Here is an 18,713-nt window from a genome sequence, read left to right as displayed (position 1 = left end):
CTCCGAGGGAAAAGGCACTATGAGTTCTGTTCATGGAGAGCCTGAGCAGACTGACCTACCCCCTCCTGACACCGAACTGCCTAAGCATGACGCATGAGACACAGGAGGCAAGATAGACTTTTCTCTCGCGACCAATAGACGAATTCTGAGACGATGGGAACAAAAACAGTCTTTGTCCTGCCTCAGGGAGGAAAGGCGAGACCAAGATAGCTAATCCCACGTGGGCTCAGGAAGAGACGTCACGAGAGAACTAGCATCTGACTTGTAAAGACTTCAACAGTAGAGCTTATCAGTAGAGTTGTAAATCTCGCAGGCAATTAGCAATAAAAGTCTTTAGTTTTATTACCTGTGAGCATGTGGGTTGTTTATACGTAGAACAATTCTCAACATACCCTGCCTTTAATGTACCTTTAAAATTATGCTGACAAAACCCACCAATATAAAAAGTCAATTCTAGGTTGCTAAAGAAGTATTTATTTGATCAATACATGTTCTGGGAAGGTGTACAGAAACTGTCTGGAAATCATGTGGATCTCCATCAGAAGATATGGGAAGAAATGTTACAGGATTTAAAACTGAAAGTAAAATTGCTGACAGGAGTAGGATTTGATATTTAATTAATTTTGTATTGGAAAGATGCTTAGCTTTGGTTTTAACAGGAATGCTTCTGCAGTCAGAATTTGAGAAGCAAGAATTATAAGAAAAACCTAAACCAAGTCTGCAGACTTTCCAGCTGGTATATTTGTTACTGCTACAGCTCACAAAAAGACTGAAGCCACAAGAAGATAAGTACTGTCATATCCTAGGGACTGTTGTTTGTCCCCTTTTTTTGTGGAAGGTACACTTAAGTTACTCCCTCTTTTTTATGACAGAAGAGCGAAAAGCTTACTATTACCTGGAAGACCCAGGAACTCTAGTGAGAATCTATTTAATGCCAAACATCAAACTTTTTCAGATTCTTCATCTCAAGGCAAGGTTTCTGGAACTCCTTAAAGATACAGTTTTGTAATGGTTTCCCAAAAGGCCTATAAACCCACATCCACTGTCAAGAATATCAGTTTGCCCCAGTAAAGTCCCATTTGAGAAATGCTGCTGAATTTCAGAATTTTCAAGATTATTTATAGCCTGCCTGATTAAAAATGGCATTCTCCAACTATGTCCAAATAATTAAGCTGGGGCAGGCACTTTCTTTAAGCAGCTTTGTGACCTCTCTCAGCCAAATGTGTGAGCAAAAGTAACAAGTTTTTTAAAAGCTTGTAATAAACAGAAGATCTTCTATTGAAATGCAGCAGATTTTCCTGAAAGATCCTTTTTCAAAACTTTGGAAAAGAAACTTGAACTTTTGCAATGCCCCTAAGCCCATCAGTTTTGGAGACTGATATGTGGAAGAAATAAAAACTGGCCATCACAATGAATTGGAATAAAAAAGAAGGCAGAATATAAATATATGACCATAAAAACAGTTGCAATAGGTTGCATACAAAAGAGAATTGTAGCAGTATCTGAGACTACTAGAAATATGGGTACAACCACAGAACTGATTGCTGTCACATTCTGCACAAAATGCCAAGCATTCTTATTTTCCATCTTTTTGACGGAAAAATAGGAGTTTTGCAAGGACCTTTTGGTAAAATGACAGTGAATGGGTATTTTCCTCTGTTTTGGCTCACAAATGCTGCTGAGCAAACTTGAGGAAAGACTTAGTTGGAGTTAACCTAATCAGCTGAGCGAATCAACCCTACTTCATTAGAATTCTGTGACCAAAGAGAAGCTGTCATTAAATGTATAGTCTCCTATTGGAACTCTGTTGGTGCCCGCTACAATTATTTTCTGCTGGTACTTCCAGATATATACTATCTGGGGTACAGAAAATAGTAAATCTTAAGGATAGGCAAGAATAGTCTGGACATGCAAATGGTAGGCATGTCATGACTGGAGCCAGCTGGTGTTGGAGGTCAGACTAGATGGCCTGGCAGACCCTTTCTGACTCATTCTGTTTCTATGTTTTAATGTTTCTATGTTTAACTTACAGAAGATTTTTGCCTAAGAGATTTACAAGAGAAAAAGGCTGAGCAGAAAAGTGTAGTCATCTAATTCGGTGTTCTAGCTGAATTTTTAATGTTAAATGTGACACTGCCTGATTCAAAATTTCTGAAGTGATTACAACTTCACTTGACAATGGAGTGGTAGGAAAATCCTGTGTCCTCAAAATAGATCGACTTGCTCCAGGGTTTACCTAACTCTTTAAAAACCCTATCTAAAACACAATCGACTGGTGGACCAGTTTGATCAAGTGACAAAAACACAGCAGAACAACATGGTGTTTTCAGAATGTCCTAACATTTCTGATCTGAACTAGCCAGATTAGGGGCCACACAACCTGCCTTCCACACCACCTGGTGTAGGGAAATAGACCCAGCATCTCTTGGGCAGCCTGGATTGCAGTGTTCAGGGAGAAAGGCCACTGGAGTCTCAGACTGAGGCTCATTCTTCTGATCACACTGATATGATACTTATTTCACTGATTCTATGTGACTGAAAAAATGCCCTGGACTGATTCCCATCATTCTCTCTTCCACCTTGACCTTGGTCTCTTCCTCTGCCCCTGTCCATTCCTATCCGCTTTCCAAATTCTGAATGTGCAGGGTCATCAATTTCATTTCCATTTATTTGTAACTGCCATAAAACGGTCCACAACATCCACAGTCTCTGCCAAATTCTTTGACTTCCATCCAACAACAGTTGTTCTGGTCAGATTGCCAACTTCTTGAAACAATCCTTGCACAAAATAAGATATCAAAGCTCCCTGAGCAGCCACTGGAACATAATCTATTAATAAATCCTGTCCAAAAGCTTTCCTTAACCTTTCCATATCATCTGCTGGAATTTCTCCTTCCTTCTGCTTACAATTCTGTATTTTTGACCCATCTACCTTTCTCAGGCAGACTGCCAGCACAGCATTTAAGAGGAATTCCCAATGCTGATTTGAAGCATCTTGCTATTTTCCTGAATCTAGATCTGACTACTTAGCCCAAGCATACAATCAGCCTCTTCCATTCCTGGACACATCTGTTTGTAATAGCTGAATAATTTCATCTGATGTGGAAGAAGCTTCCTAGTTGCACAACCTTTGTTCTGCAAACATTCATGGACTTCCTCTCTCAGATATGCTTGATTTCTAAGTCCAGGCAGAGCACAAGAGGAAGTCTGTGAATGTGAGAGGGATGGATTCTCATTGATTTTTTCCCACCCCTAATTTTAATGTGTGTGTGTGTGTGTGTGTGTGTGAGAGAGAGAGAGAGAGAGAGAGAGAGAGAGAGAGAGTTGTACATGCAAAAGTCAAATGCATCATTTTCTTGAACTTCTTCTAATTTTAAGCTCTTGAACAGGGTTCAGAGGTGCACTGGCATATTTTTGAGACAGTTTTTTTTTTTTTTTTTTTTTGCCAATTGTTCTTCAATTTGATTTTGTGCAATTCGGAAAAAAACCAATGCTGCTTTTCTAGGAGGAATAAAATCCCACCCAGAATGCACCAATTCCCACCAAAGACAACGTACCAGCAGGACCTCCATCTTGTCAGCATTCAGTCTAAGTCCTCATTTAATCCATTACTACTTTCAGGCACCCAGTTAGCACCTGCTCAGCTTCACCTGATTCAGTTGACAAGGAGAAATATATCTGGGCATCACTAGCATACTGCTGTCACTTTACACCAAATCATCCTGTGAAGACCTCTCTTGCCAGCTTTATACAGTTGTACCTCAGCTCATGAAAGCCTCAGTTCGCGACCAAATTGGGTCGTGAACAAAAAATTCATAAAAATTTTGACTCAGGTCATGAACTCCGCATTGGGTGGCAACCGCGATCGCAGCCATCTCCCCCGCACCCCGAGTGGGGAGATGGCCGTGATCATGCTGGGGGCGGGGAGGAGATGGCTGAGATCATGCCTGTCTCCTCCCCTGAGTGCACCCGCGTTTGCACCTGTCTTCCCCCCCTCCAGCACGCCGTGATGACAGGTGCGTGCAGGGATGATGGGCACGATTGCGGTCATACGGTGGGGAGATGGCGATACTCATGCTTGGGGTGGAGAGAGAAGGTGGCCGCGATCTTTGTTGTTGTTTGTCACTTTGCTTCACATTTTTCTGGTTAAAAAATTAGTTACAGAATGGATTAACCTTATTTACATTAAACCTTATTGGGAAATTTGACTTGGGTCATGACCAATTTGGGTCATGACCAGAGTCCTGGAAAGGATTAAGTTCGTGAGCCAAGATATCACTGTATAGTTATTAAAAGCCTGGGGGATGGTATAGAACCCCTGTGAGTTGCCTCAGCACATTAACATTGCGGGGGGAAGAGAAGTTTTCCAGTACTACTTTCTGGAAGCAGTAATGCGTTCATGCTAATTTCCAATTGCCCTGGCTTTGCGACATTTGGCATTTGTTCTACAAGATACTCTAAACAAGAGATACCTTCAAAATCAAATGTGTTTTATTCATGGTAAAAAAATATCATAAACAAGATTTACATTACAAAACCAACATTATCTCATTTATCTCTATTCTGCATTCAAGAGTAGGATAACACCCTTCATGTTTCCCTTTTATGCCATAGGCCAAGGAAGGCTTGTAACCAAGGCTATGCTTCTGAAGAAGGCTATGCTTCTGACTGCCTTTATCACAGTTCAGTGACTTTCTGAATGTGTCCCATAGGTGTATTGAAGCTTGAAAAACTCCAAGATTATCTATCTGGATGATATCCTAGATTCTAGTCCCCACTTGGCCATGAAGCCAACTGGGTGACTTTGGGCCATTCACAGATTCTCAGTCCAACCTAGCTCATTGATTTCAAGAATGTTTGGCAGTAAGCCAACATAGATAACTCACATCCCAGCTTCTCTGCTAACAACAAGTTGCTTAATTTGAAATCACTAGAGGTTTAATTTTCAGGCTTAAACTGCACCAGGCAAAATCTGAAGTCTAGAAACAAAAAGTAGCTGTTTTGTACCACTAGCTCCTTGAATGAATGGTCTTTTGCGATTCCGCTACAGTATATCAGCTTTGGCTATCCAGCCTGTGAAATTCATGTAGCTATAATCCACATGAAGATCTCTGTAACAATAGACAAAATATTATTTTGATGAATTAAAGTTTGAATTCATGTCTGATTTGTATACAAAATGAGTCTTGTTTAGCTTGATAGATGACCTATTTTGGGAGAGGAAAAAGAGAATGCAACCCTGTTATATCTTCTGTCAGCATTTTTTGATCCGATTGACCAAAGTATCTTTCTGGACTGCCTTCAGGTGTTGGGAATTGGGACAGTTCCAGAGAATAGTAAGCCCTGGCCCCCTGGCTGTGGGGTGCTTCAGGTACTATTTTGTCTCCAGTGTTGTTTAATATTCATATGAAGCTGTTGAGTCCAGTCATTAGGAATCTGAGGGCAACGTGTCATCAGTATCCTGATGGCATACAACTCTTTCTCTGTAACATCTGCATCAGAGGAGCCATGCATGTTCTGAACTGGTGCTTGAATCCTGGAACTGAACTATTAAATTGAGCATGGATCCTCATATGATACCATATGTTCAGGTGGTTCTGAACTCTAGAAAAGTTATTTACCTGTTTTGCTCAGTGTTGCTACTAAGGAAACAAGTATATAGACTGAGTGTTCTGATCTATTAGGCCCAGCTTACCTAAATGACTTGGAGTGCCCATTATCAACTTTGACTGGTGGTTCAGCCATGCCTGCTCTGGACAAGGATAGCCTAGCTATTGTAATCCATGCACTGTGATCTATGCTCATGGCTAGACCACTGAAATGTACTCCATGTTGGGCTGTATTTGTGCCAGACACACAAGCTCCAGTTAGTGAAGAATGCCATATTCAAGGTACTGTTACTGACATATAAATATCTAAATACTCAGAACCAGCATGCCTAGCAGACTGCACCCATGAGACTTCAGAAGCTTGATAGTTCCAAATCCTGGGTAATATTCCTGGATAATATTATGCTCTCTCAAAACCTGTTCCTGGCTAATATTATAAAAATTGGCCTCAGTAGTTGCATCTTCCTCTTGGAACACTTTCTCATGTATGGTTGCAAAGACAGAAATCTAGGCAAAGTTCAAGCATATTTTTGAAAATGTATCTTCAGACAAACTTTCTCTGGACTGTAAGAAACTCTGAAGATGCTTTGTTTAATGTAATATATTACTATCATCATAATCATATAAGAATTTGGATGTTAAGTTGTTAGATATTTTATTATATTTGTCAGTCAGTCTGTCTTTATTGTTCATAGGCATAAGCCACCACAAATTCAGAGAAACAGACAATAATGTGCAATAAAATGACAAGTTAGTTTGGAATACAATAAAGGTTACAAACCATATACAACTATGCAACAGTATAGTAAAAATGTAGACCATTTTTGAAGAGGAAAATGTGTAATAATTAAAATGACACAATTAAAATCACATGTCCATTTCATGGGAACAAAAGCAAAATAGTCCTCCATAAATGGGTATAGAACTACAGGTGCTCCCTGGCCCTTAACCTTCTAGCAGCTAGGCCAGTTTTGCAGCCTGGGTCATAATATGTACATCATTGTCTGCAAGCGATGTGCAATCCTTTGATAAGGAACTGGGAATAAGATGGATACATGTATACCTTGAATACTCATACACAGGGATGTGCGAGGAGTCCATTGGTGGGTGGGGACCATATGCTAGGCTCCCTGGACTCTGGTTCACTTTGTACTGGTCCTAAGTCTGAATTCCTGGCAAGCACACCCAGCATTCATGGGGTGCTTGCCAGGAATTAAGCCCCACGAACTGTGCAAGCAGCAGTCCTCTTCCATACCATGTGTGACCACCCAAACGGCTGCTACACATGGTGCAGATGTGGGATGCTGCTAGCAGTCACATGGGATGTCCCACTCAACTGCCAGCAGTGTTCCTCTTCTGCACCACAGCTAGCAATTTCTTGGGCTGCTGTACTTCATGTGGAAGAAGGTTGGTCTCACAGAGCTGCACAAACGGGATCCCTCTTTCCTGTCACATCTAGCAGTGGTTTATGCTGCTGCACTTTGGCAGGTGGGGAGTAGCTTTATTAGCAGACTATAGAATAGAGGTGATAACTTTGAGACCATTACAGAGGATCATGTTTATCCCCCTTCGGCTATCAGGAACCCCTTAATGAAATGAGAGCCGATGCATTCGTCGTCAGCATGCAACTGCTTCTGCAGCTAGCTCTGTATCAAGGTTCTGCTCTTAGGAATAGTCCCTAACTTTATTTTTTTCTGCTGATTCATTCTGGAAGCGTTCACTGACTTCCTCTCAGCTTGACTCCCTTTGCAAGACTGGGCTGAGCACAGGAGGAAGTTCATGAATACTAGAGGAGTAGATTCCGCAAGGGTTTGTCCAAACCTTACTCATATAGTGGGTAAAGGAGTAAATAGTGTGCAATGCCCCCAGCTTCACCTGATTCACAGATACAGAGTTATTGATGAGCTGGGATGTTGCTAAATCTCCCATCCAAATAGGCAGAGGGCATGCAGTAGAATCATAAGGCTGTGAAACATCTTCTTTTAAAGGATTGGCAGTAAGAATGAAAAGTAATGTTTGAAATCAGATGTTTTGTATAATGGATATCAATGTGAATATGACATTTGTGTAATTAAACACAAGTTCTGGCACTGAAGTATAGATGCATTCTTTCTTTAAACAACTGTTTAACTCTGTTTGAACAGATGAAAGGCAGAACTTCTGTGCTGATCACTATATTAGGCAGCATATATAAAAAAATAAACGCCTAAATACAGAGCATTTCTTTTCTAAATATTGATTATGGTCACAGGCAGAACTCATGACATTTCTACAACAAAAGCTCCTGGGTTAACTGGTTCTGGGTTAACTTCAAGAATATCTAGAATTAATGTCAGACACTAATGCAAAAATTGTTTTCATTTTAAGTACCTTTTTCCAGTGGGTAACAGCATACACGTTCATTGATGAAAATAGCATCTAGAGGGACTCTTGATAGAATAATATCATGTTTATGAGTTATCGGTAAAAAATAAAGAATAAAGGCTGCATAAAATTAATTATTACACAGTGGTCTGAAAAAAGTCCTGAGAACAACAATGGAGGCGTGATTCTGCATTAATACACTTGCAATGAAATTTAGGTTATTTGGAATCCCCAAACTGGTGAGGAAATCAAAATGAGAAGAATATGTACGCATACCTACAGACAAAAGGTTTCAAGTACCACACCGTTTCTGTAAATGAGAGTGCAATCATTTCTTTCATGCCTTAGCATTCTAAACATGAACAGTGGTTGCTTCCATTCTAAACACAATAAAATATATTTCTGTTTTTTGCTATGCCCCCTTCCCTATGTTACTAAGGAAAAGACAGACATATCTTCTCCTAAGTAAAGAAGATAAATAAATTTTAAAATGAAGAAAGAGACTTTTCTGATGCACCTGGCACACTAAAATGTGGGATTTAACAGTGAACAATGGGTGGGAAAGACTTTTTCACACCACTTGATTTGTGGATTTTACTGCTACAAGACGTTATTTTGGCTACTAACTAAATGTTTTTAATAGTTATATTAAAATATAACTTATATAAGTTAATGATGGAGAACAGGTCTATATGAAACCTCCAAATTGAGATGAACTCTACCTTTCAATATTCTGGGAGAGTGGAGTCAAACAGGAAAGTTCTGTTGCCCTCAAACCCCACTAATGGAATTTCTAGATGCTTCTAGTAGGCTGCTATCAGGAATATACAAATTGTGTTTAATCCAGCTGGTATTGCTCCATTGTCCACTTGGTAATAGAACTGAATATTATCTTTTCTGCAGAATAAAAAAGTGCATGACAAAGGCCACCAAGCATCAACATTTGCCATGTATCAAATATGTATTTTTCATAGCTCATCATGGAATCAATGAACAGAGTGCATGCGCACGCGCACACACGCGCGCGCACAGAGAGAGAGAGGGCGCCACACAGCAGAAGCTGAAGAAATCATAGAACAGTAGAGTTGGAAGGGCCACCACGTCCAATTCCCTGCTCAGTGCAAGACTCCAAGTTAAAGTATCCTTAACAGTAGTGCTGCAACATACCTTGGGAGAATTCATTCTCTTCAATGTGCAGACTCCCTCTCATGCCCAGCCCCACAAGCTGAGCCCAGAGGAAGTTTATGAATGCTTGCAAAGCTCCAGTTGTGCAACTGTCAAACTTCTTCTGTGTCACATGCAGCACAAACAACGGCTGAAAAACATAGTTGTCACACAGGGCTTGATCCATGTTCAGGGCTGTGTGGATGCTTGGCACATTCACCAGGAAGCTGGATTCATGGCTGCAAGAAAGCGGGCTGGAATCTGTGGAGCTCATCCCACGGAATAAGATGGAGTCCCACCCACTAAATGGATGTGTCCAACTATCTATCGCTATCTAACAGATGGCAATCCAGATGTGTTTTGAATGCCTCCAGTGTGGGAAAGCGCATGGCATGCCTAGGCAGGTGGTTCCATTGTTGCATGGCTCTGCCTGGAGGTTTCTCTTGATGCTTAGCTGGAATTTTGCTTCCTGTACTTGAAGAGTACCGTCATATCATCCCTCAGATTTGTCTTCATTTTCCTGTTTATCTTTGTTGCTATCCTCTCAGCCTTTTCCAGTTTATCTTCATCTTACTCAAACTGTGTTTCCCAGAACTGCATGCAATACTCAAGATAAAGCCTAGCTAGGGTTGAGCAGAGGGAAACTAGTACTTTGCATGATTTGGAACTGATATTTCTATTAATGTAGCCCAAATTATCTTTCACCTTTTTTGAAGCCTCATGCATGTTCGTTTGAGAAGAGAGAGAAGTATTTAAATGATATAATAATAATGTGTACTATTCCATAAAGTGAAAAATTAGCCAGCAAGTCTATAGAACCCATATGTTTCACTACATAAACTGTAGGGTGGGTTCATAGGAATCCAAAGTAATTTTGGATTTCTCCAAAATCCCTTGACTCCATCAGAAGCAAAAATTTGTAACAGGACCCTGTCAAAATATCATAGACCCCAGAGACCCACCTCACCCATTCCAGATTCAAGGTATCCTGGTTTCTATCTTGGCATCTAGGGACCACTGCCAAAGGCATGCACTGGCCTCCAGCCATGGTCCTTATTTCCTGAGAAGTCCTGTGGTCAGAACCCTGAGCTCTCTCACACATCTACAACCCATAGGCCAAACAAAGAGAAAATATTTAAATAAAGTACAGTTAAGATATGTATTAAAACCAACAAACAGAAAAGAGTGTGACTGACCTCCTCCACTGTTCCAGCATGGTTTCATAGGCAGATTCAACCATTAGCCCTCCCCTTGCTAGCTGTGGAGCAAGTCATGCGGAGCACACAGGAACCACTTTTGAAGCAATGCTGCAACTTTGCAACTTGAGGGGTCCTTAACTGCTGCCCTACCAAGGTTCAGATGGCTGTGTCCCTTCTGCTCAGGCAGCATCTGAACCGGGAGAAGAATTACCGAGTGGTTCATCTTGACACCCTCGCACCAAGCCACAGCAATTTCCTACAGTAGCTACCGGAATGGACCCAGGGCAGGCATATCAGAGCTCCCACATGGTGTGCGGGGGAGGAGTGACTGTGTGCGGAGTGTGGCATTGTCGGAGTGCCTGCTCCGACAATCGGCGCGAGAAAGTTTAGAGAGAGAAATAAAACACTGCAGACGAGAGATTAAGTTTCAAAGCATGCTCGGTTGAGTACTCCGGAGAACAAAGAAGTTCTTCTTTAGGAATTCTTCCTAAAATGTCCTCTTAAAGATGTCCTCCTAAAGATGTCCTCTTAAAGATGTCCTCCTTCCTCACCACCGGCAGCCCCTTTTTATTAATTCACAGATTGTTACATTTGTATTTGCCTACACCAATCGCCATCGAGTTAATCAGCCAACTCCCTAATCATTGTGCGCAAGCGCGGGATTCAATATGCTTACTGATTGCTTATGCGCAGGCGCAGGAAACAGGAAGCGTACTTATTGCTATATATGGTCACAAGCCTTATATGGTTACACAGGTGAAGTACAATGCTATTGGCTGGGTAAGTTGCAATACTATTGGCTGGTAAATTACAATACTATTGGCTGAGCGTAGCGTGCCTAGCTACAGCATGAATGTGGCGAGGCAGGGATGAATTCCCACATGGCATAGCTTCTGGGGGATTGCTGAGCTCCAGTTCCAGGCAGTGCTTGTTAGTAAGAAGGTGCTGCCGAGAGTAAGAAGAATGGTGGTCTTGGACAATCGTTCCTGCAGGCTGCTGGCTGCATTCTGGATACTGATTTGGAATCAGAAAGTGGAGAGGTTCTCAAATCAGGGAAGATGGGTTAGGTGAAGATTCTGGGATGCAGGCAGAGGTGTTTATCTCAAGGCAAGGTGCTTCACCAAGCCAGGCAGTTCCTGGGAACAGTCAAAATGGACATACAGTGGCGGGGGGGGAGGGGAATTGGAGAATGAGGAATTCTCAGACTCCTCCTGTTATTGACACCATGGCGAGGTGTCAGCAGATATGGGAGCAGTGCATGGAGAGGAGGTGTGCTCCGCCAAGGGAATGGGGTTGAGGCATGTTTAGGAATGTTCCTGCAGGTAAACACTAGATTAGGTTCAACAGATTGCTCTGTGCATGCTCAGAGAGCTGTTCTGGGTGATTTGTACTTGGGAGCAATAAAGAAAGTTTTGTAAGGAAAGTGGTCTGTGGCTTCTGACTGTTCGCATGAGGAACCTTGGCTCATGACAGATGTAGTCCCCTACCCTTGCTGAAGAGCCTTTGTTGTGAGTGCTTGAACTTCTGCATATGGCCGTACACAATCATTGTCATTTAGCAATGTGCTTCCTCAGATTCAATTATTTATTTCATTAACTTTAGGCCAATAAAATCTAACCAAATGGAGCTGATGTATCTAATCTGAAACCTATATGTTTCACAATGATAAAGATCCGTCAGGCTTGACGGTGGAAGATCACAGAAGTTATTCACAAGAAGTTGTGCTGCTGTTATTGTCAGCTTGTGCAGCATGGGATATTTTAATTGGCAGTTTTCCAGAACTGAACATTAATCTTTCATTCTCTTGCAGTCCCAAATCAACATATTCTAGGAGTGATTGCTCTGACATTATTTGAAGATTACATATATTGGACTGATGGAAAAACCAAGACAGTCAATCGTGCCCATAAAACCTCTGGCACAGATAAAATATCACTGATTAACTCATGGCATGCCATAACTGATATAGAAGTGTATCATTCATATAGACAACCAGAAGGTAATTTTTTTTGCATGCATTCAATCAAACACATTTTTTACTTTTACTTCCTTGGAAGATTTACTTAAAGAGTTTCTTTCTCAACAAAATTAAGTAGTCTTTTGTTGGGTTCTTTGACAAATCAAGCACAGATACAAGCAAAAGAGGAAAAATACTATCATTCTTAATGAAGGCCTGAACAAATTTGATCATGAAAGCACAGACCTACTAAGCTCCCTAGGTTCTCCCATGACCCTTGTCACAGGTCCTGTGTAGAAGTGGACCAGCAGCCTCACAGAGCTGGGATAGCCACCTAAGCAGTTCATCCTGAAGAAATTTTCTGGACCTGCAGTACCTCCACTATGTCCCACCCAACATCCAGAATTCTCCCTAGTATTGCTCAACTGGATGGACTTGTTTGCCATGATATAAAATTTTCTTATTTCTTAACAAGTACATGTTATAGTCAGTTGACATAAAAATTTTTAGGGGCATGTCTTACTTCCTTATTTGTTCATAGATGTGCTTTTACTTGATTGCACACTTCATTTAAGCATGATCTTTGCCAGAAGTCTCTCTAAATGGGAAAAAGTTAAGTAAGTTGGGTTTTTTGTAAGTCTTATTTTAATGGTTCTTTTGCATTCATAGTGCCTAAACATACGTGTACTTTAACTAATGGTGGCTGTAGTCACCTGTGCCTCCTTGCCCCAGGGAAAACACATACTTGTGCCTGTCCCACCAACTTCTACCTCGCTGCTGATAATAAGACCTGCTTATCAAATTGCACAGCCAGTCAAGTAAGTATGTTATTTTTAATTTAGGATCTGTAAGGTTTCTTTTTCATTCATTTAGAGTCTGTAAGGGAGTAAACATGCCAGACTTTAATGACTTGGCATGCTTAATTCTATGTATGTTTACTCCACAGGAAGTTATCAATTTGTACAGTGGCACTGATTAAAAGAAAAGCAAATATAGCACTGCAGCCTTAATTTTCATATTTATTTATTTTTAATCAAGTTAACTTTTCTTATATTTATGGAATAACATTTGGCTTTCTTGTATAGCAACTAAAAGATCCTACTGATTTTCTTTATATTTGTAAGAGCCCTAATGTGCCTTTCTTTAAAGTACTGTACCCCAAATAGTTACAATAAAATCCCATTCAGTTAGTAAAAAATATTCATATACTAGTGTTTACCCATGCTATGGCCATTGTGAAACAGATACACTCATGTGTTAGGTCTAATGAAGAAAATAATTGACAACGGAACCCACAGCATCATACTGCTGTTATACAAATCCATCGTGTGACAACACTTAGAATAATTTGTAGAGTTCTGGTCACCACACCTTTAGAAGGATATTATAGAGTTGTTAAAGTAAAGTGTAAGTAAAATGATCAAGGGGCTCAAGAAACATCCCATGAGGAAAGCTGGGACTATTTGGTTTACGAAAAGGTAAGTAAAGAAAAATGTGATAGAAGTGTACAAACACGTGCATACTATGGAGAAAGTGGATAAAGCAATGTTTTCTTTCTTTCCCATAGTACTAGAACCCAGGGCATTCCTGGGTGATTGGTGGGGGATTCAAGACAGATAAAACAAGTATTCTATCCCACTTAGCTGAACTATGCAGCTCATTTCCACAAGGTGTAGTGATGATACAGTGTACATCTTAGTACATAGTTGCCAGCAATGGGCATGGGGCGCTGTCGCATTCATATCATGCATGTGAGACAGCTGTTTTCATGCCCATATGAGGAGACCGCTGCTCTAGACAGAGCCTTGATGTGATCCACCATGGTTCTTATGCTGATCTTATGGTCCCTTCCTCAAGTGCTGGTGAGCATTCTTAAATAAATTTATTTCCTATTCATTTCACTTCCATGCTCTTTCAACATTTTAGATGTATTCACTCAGAACTACAACTGATTAAGACACACCACAGGCAGGTATCATGGGGGATTTGTATAACAATATATTAATGCACTAAAAGTACCAACTCACATATGTACCAATACAAATCAACCATATGCTTTATGAAGAGTTAAAATAAAATAAAATGCCTTCTCTCCCTATCTTCTCCTTCTCCCCTTTTTATCTTCAACTGTAAGACTTCTAAATAGCAATGAGTTGCTATTATTGGCTATTCATACAGGAGGGCCCTTTCTTTTCATGAAATTGGCAGGTTTTGGTGCTATATGTCTGTTTGAAAAATCTACCTCGATATCCCTTATATTCAAGTATTCTTTCTTAGATATATACAGACCCAAGCATGGGACTGGGAAAGAGTATACTTTACCAGGATCCAGAGGAAGTCCTGGCCCAGGCTACAAACTTATTGCCATGAGGGGAAATTTTGAGGCTTAATTGTAGTTCATAATTGAAATATTTATGGAAACTCATTTTCCTCTTTATGATTATCTATTGGACATTTATACCACCCCATTAGCCATAAGGCTCTATGTACTTATTTTGATCCTGGGCAAACATGCACATGTAAATTTGGTGGAGCTAATCTGAAGAAGTATCAGAGTAGAAGAAGCAAGATTCTGAACAATGACTTGCTGACACCAGCCCTTCTCTCAAACAGAGAGTAAGCTTATATGGCTGAGCTGGTACATAAAGTCTGACAGGCAGAGAGATTTATGCATTGTGTTGTGACATGCTGTCTGCAATGGCTATGAGTCTCAGGATTCTTTCAGGGAAGGCAGGAGGGAGCAGTACTTTGTAGAAGGGACAAGATATAATATTATTCAGGGACAGTACAAGCCAGATTGCTGCTGGGACTTGCACACCCACAAAATATGTGAGCAAACATGTAGTTCACATATATCCTATTGAACATTTTGAGTATTTCCTTTGGAAATCAGTGCATCTGAAAATTATTCAAGTGTTTCTCACACGTTTATTGGATAAGAATTATATAAACTAGCTGCAACTAATGTTCTGTTACTTGTTCCTAATGCTTTGTGTGTGGGGGTGTTTTATAAAAATGTCAGTGATTTTGGTCCAAAAGAAGTTTCACCAGGCTAGTATACATAAGAAAGTGCAAACATTCTGTTATGGGTGCATGAATGGTTATATTAACTACCTCTTTTGTCTATAAAGTGTGAACTTGCAATTCAGATTGGCTTTGGGAAGATAATTCAGGGAGATCATCATGATTTTGTAATGAAGCAAGTGAGAAAAATAATTATTTCAGTTATTTGGTCTGTTTATAAAAAATAAGCTTGCAAGTATGTTGATCTATAGTTTATAGCACTTTATGTTGAGTGACCTTCCTTCCCCACTGACAGAGACACACACTTAACTTTTTAAAAATCTGAATAAAGTGATACAAATCACACTTCAGAAGTTATAGCACTTAAGCTTAAAACTTATAAATAACTTAACTCAAGCGATTAAGCTTAGCACATGGCTTAGGTTAAGTAACAGTACCAAAGCAGACAGACAACCATATACTGAAATTTAACTCTTAGATCATCATTAGAGGTTCAACATACTTGGAGATCCAGTACAGAATACCAAGTTGAAAACAGACTGATTCACAGCTCAAGGGGAATCACGACTAGACCCTCAAGCCAATATAGAGATGTTTGCAAATACATGTTCTATATTCTCAGGGTCCCCAAGCTAACTCAGGTAACATTACAAGAATAGTTTGTTTCAAGCAGACTTCCTGCCCTACCAAGTAGTTCATTTTACAAGATAACTGCATAGCAGAGTTCCAAGCTGAACTAAATCTAGGATTCATGAAATAACCAGGCTAGGAAACTCTCAGCCAAATAGAGATATTTCCAAATGCAGGGACCAAACTGAAACAGAACAAGATTAAGCAGATAAGTTCTCCTTGCACCACAGATGATATCATGTAACTTGAGGAATTTCTGAGGAGCAGAGAGATTTCCATTGAGGGCTTGTACTGAAAAAGGTCCCTGCCACAACCTGATCCATAAGACAAACAGAAATTCAGACAAGGCTAAAAATATACACACAAGGCAGAGATCAGGTCCAACAGCAGAGTTTGCACTGGAAATCTTTACTGTATGAGCATCATGACAAACAATAGTTACAAAAGTCACTGACATTCCAGATTAGGAGGCATTCTCAGAAAACTAAGATGAAGGCCCTCACTTCATGGTGAACAATAATCAGTGAGAAGACCATCATTATGTTCTATGGCACATTTTTAAGAATGCAAGGTTCAAACCGGTAGGGATTCAGATTGGATGGAATATCCAAAAGAAGAAACATTTCAGCAGCCCATGGAACAGGGATTCTGGGCAGATTGATTTTGCCTGAAGTAGCTGTTCACTGGCAGGGAACCAGTTAGACAACAATTTCCAGTTTTCATGTTATAAGATTGTCTAGAACCATAAACAGTCCAGGCAGAAAATGTTTCTCATGAGAGACCAGCACAAGTGAGGAATGGACCATGCAATATTAAATGCTGATAACAGCCAAACTCTCTCATTTTTGCATAAGCTTATGTGACTGCTATTCATTATTCACACAAGGCATTTTGGACCCACCAGCAAACAATGTGTTAAGGCACTGCAGTTTTGCTCTGCCCTCTTAAGCAGATGCACTTTAACCGCCCTCTTTCCTTCATGCTTGGTCTGTATTGAGAAGCTGGACAGAGAATATTCCCAGAGCTGCTAACTTCCCATGGCTTATGGGATTTTGCATTGGGCATATTTAATCTACAGCAGACATAAATATATCATGCTTATTAATCTATTAAATTAATATATTATATTTCATGACTGATAGGTTATATTTTGGGGAGGTTGTAAGATTTTTGCTTCATGGTGGGCTTCAGAAAATTATTCTCGAGCCACAAACAGCTATGCATGCATGAATGAATGCACTGCATTAAAGAACATTTACAAACTATTAACCTAAGTAGAATGCATTGACTCAGATCCTAATTTTTGTGGTCTGTTCATGGAATTGGCCTCCCCACCTCTTCCTTTTTCCTGTACTCCCTATATGCTTTAAAGATTGAAGGACCTTCTGGAATAGCATAGTCTGTGCACAGTTCCCCAGAATGTGAGCAAACCACCACGTGGGCAGAAGTACATTCCATTCATGACAGCATACCTCTGAATCCAAGCTATTATATCTGGACTAACTGCCATTCATGAGCCCAATTATTTATGCTGTATTGTAGACCAAATCACAATAAAACTTTATTATTAAAGGATGGGTTTGATCAAGAACATAAAAACAGGTTGATTATTTTTCTTTTTTAAGCAACCAAAAACAAATTTCAAGGAACAGCAGTTTCCAAATACTGAAATTTTACTTTGATTGCTTGAATGTTCACTTGCATAAATCATTCATGTTAATTCAATTGATATTTTATTGTTTTAAGATGTTTCTGCAATACCTTTATTCTGCAGTTCCGTTGCAAAACTGACAAATGTATACCATTCTGGTGGAAGTGTGACACTGTTGATGATTGTGGCGATGGATCAGATGAACCTGAAGAATGTCGTAAGTATAAATATATACAGTATTTTAGAAATGCTGTGTTACACACATTAGAAACTGTCATTAGCTCTTCATTTTCATACTATAGGAGTGATGAAGAAGTTACTGGTAAATATTAATCATTTTATTTGTAAATAACACGTTATAACATGAACACAGTTACCATACAGTGAACAAGCACATTTAGAAGCACCTTAACACTTGCAGCATTAGACCTTTTCTTAGTGCTTTCTATTACACTTTGACGCTCCCTCATTTTTGTATAAGCTTATGTTAGAGAATGTTTTGCATAAGCTTTTATGAGAGAATGTTTCTCAGTCTAGGTAATGTCCTAGGAAATCCCTGTCTTTCTGTTATAGCCTTTAAAAGCAATGCAGAAAAAAATGGCAGGAGTCTAGTAATTACAAGTAGTTTTATAAGATGCACTGTGTCTAAATGTCTCCTATGCCATAGCAGCAGTGTCCCAGTTGTGCTGTAACATCAGCAGATATTTTGATGGCTTCTCGTAATTCATGCAGTTGCCACAATGCTCCTCTCGTCAGAGTTTAGAACATTTGAAGTAAACAATGCACTCAGCAGGTAGCAGAATGTCTGCCATAATTTTGTCATGGCAGGTGAATATCAGGTATCTCACCTTTAAAAAATGGGGTATCTGGGAGACTGCTGCAAAAATAAGAAATTAACTAAAGAAACCCTTTAATTTGTTGAATCTTCCAGAATTTAATTGAATCACAAGTTCTAGAAAAATTGTTCAATATCTGTCAACATAAAGTACAGATTGAATGGATCATCCAGTTCTTTCTCCTGTTGTATGATAGGACATTCTTATAGCATCTCATTTTAACTGTTTGGAAAGCAATCTTGGAAATGCCTATATGTCCACCAGGACAACAGTGATGCT

At 39.9% G+C, this 18,713-nt stretch overlaps 1 protein-coding gene across 1 annotated transcript in view; it reads left to right on the top strand.

Annotated features, from left to right (window-relative positions):
* The window catches only part of LRP1B (LDL receptor related protein 1B), a 730,365-nt gene that overhangs the window by 597,784 nt on the left and 113,868 nt on the right, over positions 1–18,713 (top strand). The window contains exons 61-63 of the mRNA XM_044438491.1: positions 12,147–12,335; positions 12,963–13,111; positions 17,722–17,815. Of these exons, the coding sequence (XP_044294426.1) occupies positions 12,147–12,335; positions 12,963–13,111; positions 17,722–17,815 (432 nt within the window). The remainder of the gene's footprint in view (positions 1–12,146; positions 12,336–12,962; positions 13,112–17,721; positions 17,816–18,713) is intronic.

The sequence above is a fragment of the Varanus komodoensis genome, unplaced genomic scaffold (assembly GCF_004798865.1).
Source record: "Varanus komodoensis strain SLA01 unplaced genomic scaffold, ASM479886v1 scaffold32, whole genome shotgun sequence".
Lineage (NCBI taxonomy): Eukaryota > Metazoa > Chordata > Lepidosauria > Squamata > Varanidae > Varanus > Varanus komodoensis.
This window is presented reverse-complemented; position numbering and strand designations above follow the sequence as displayed.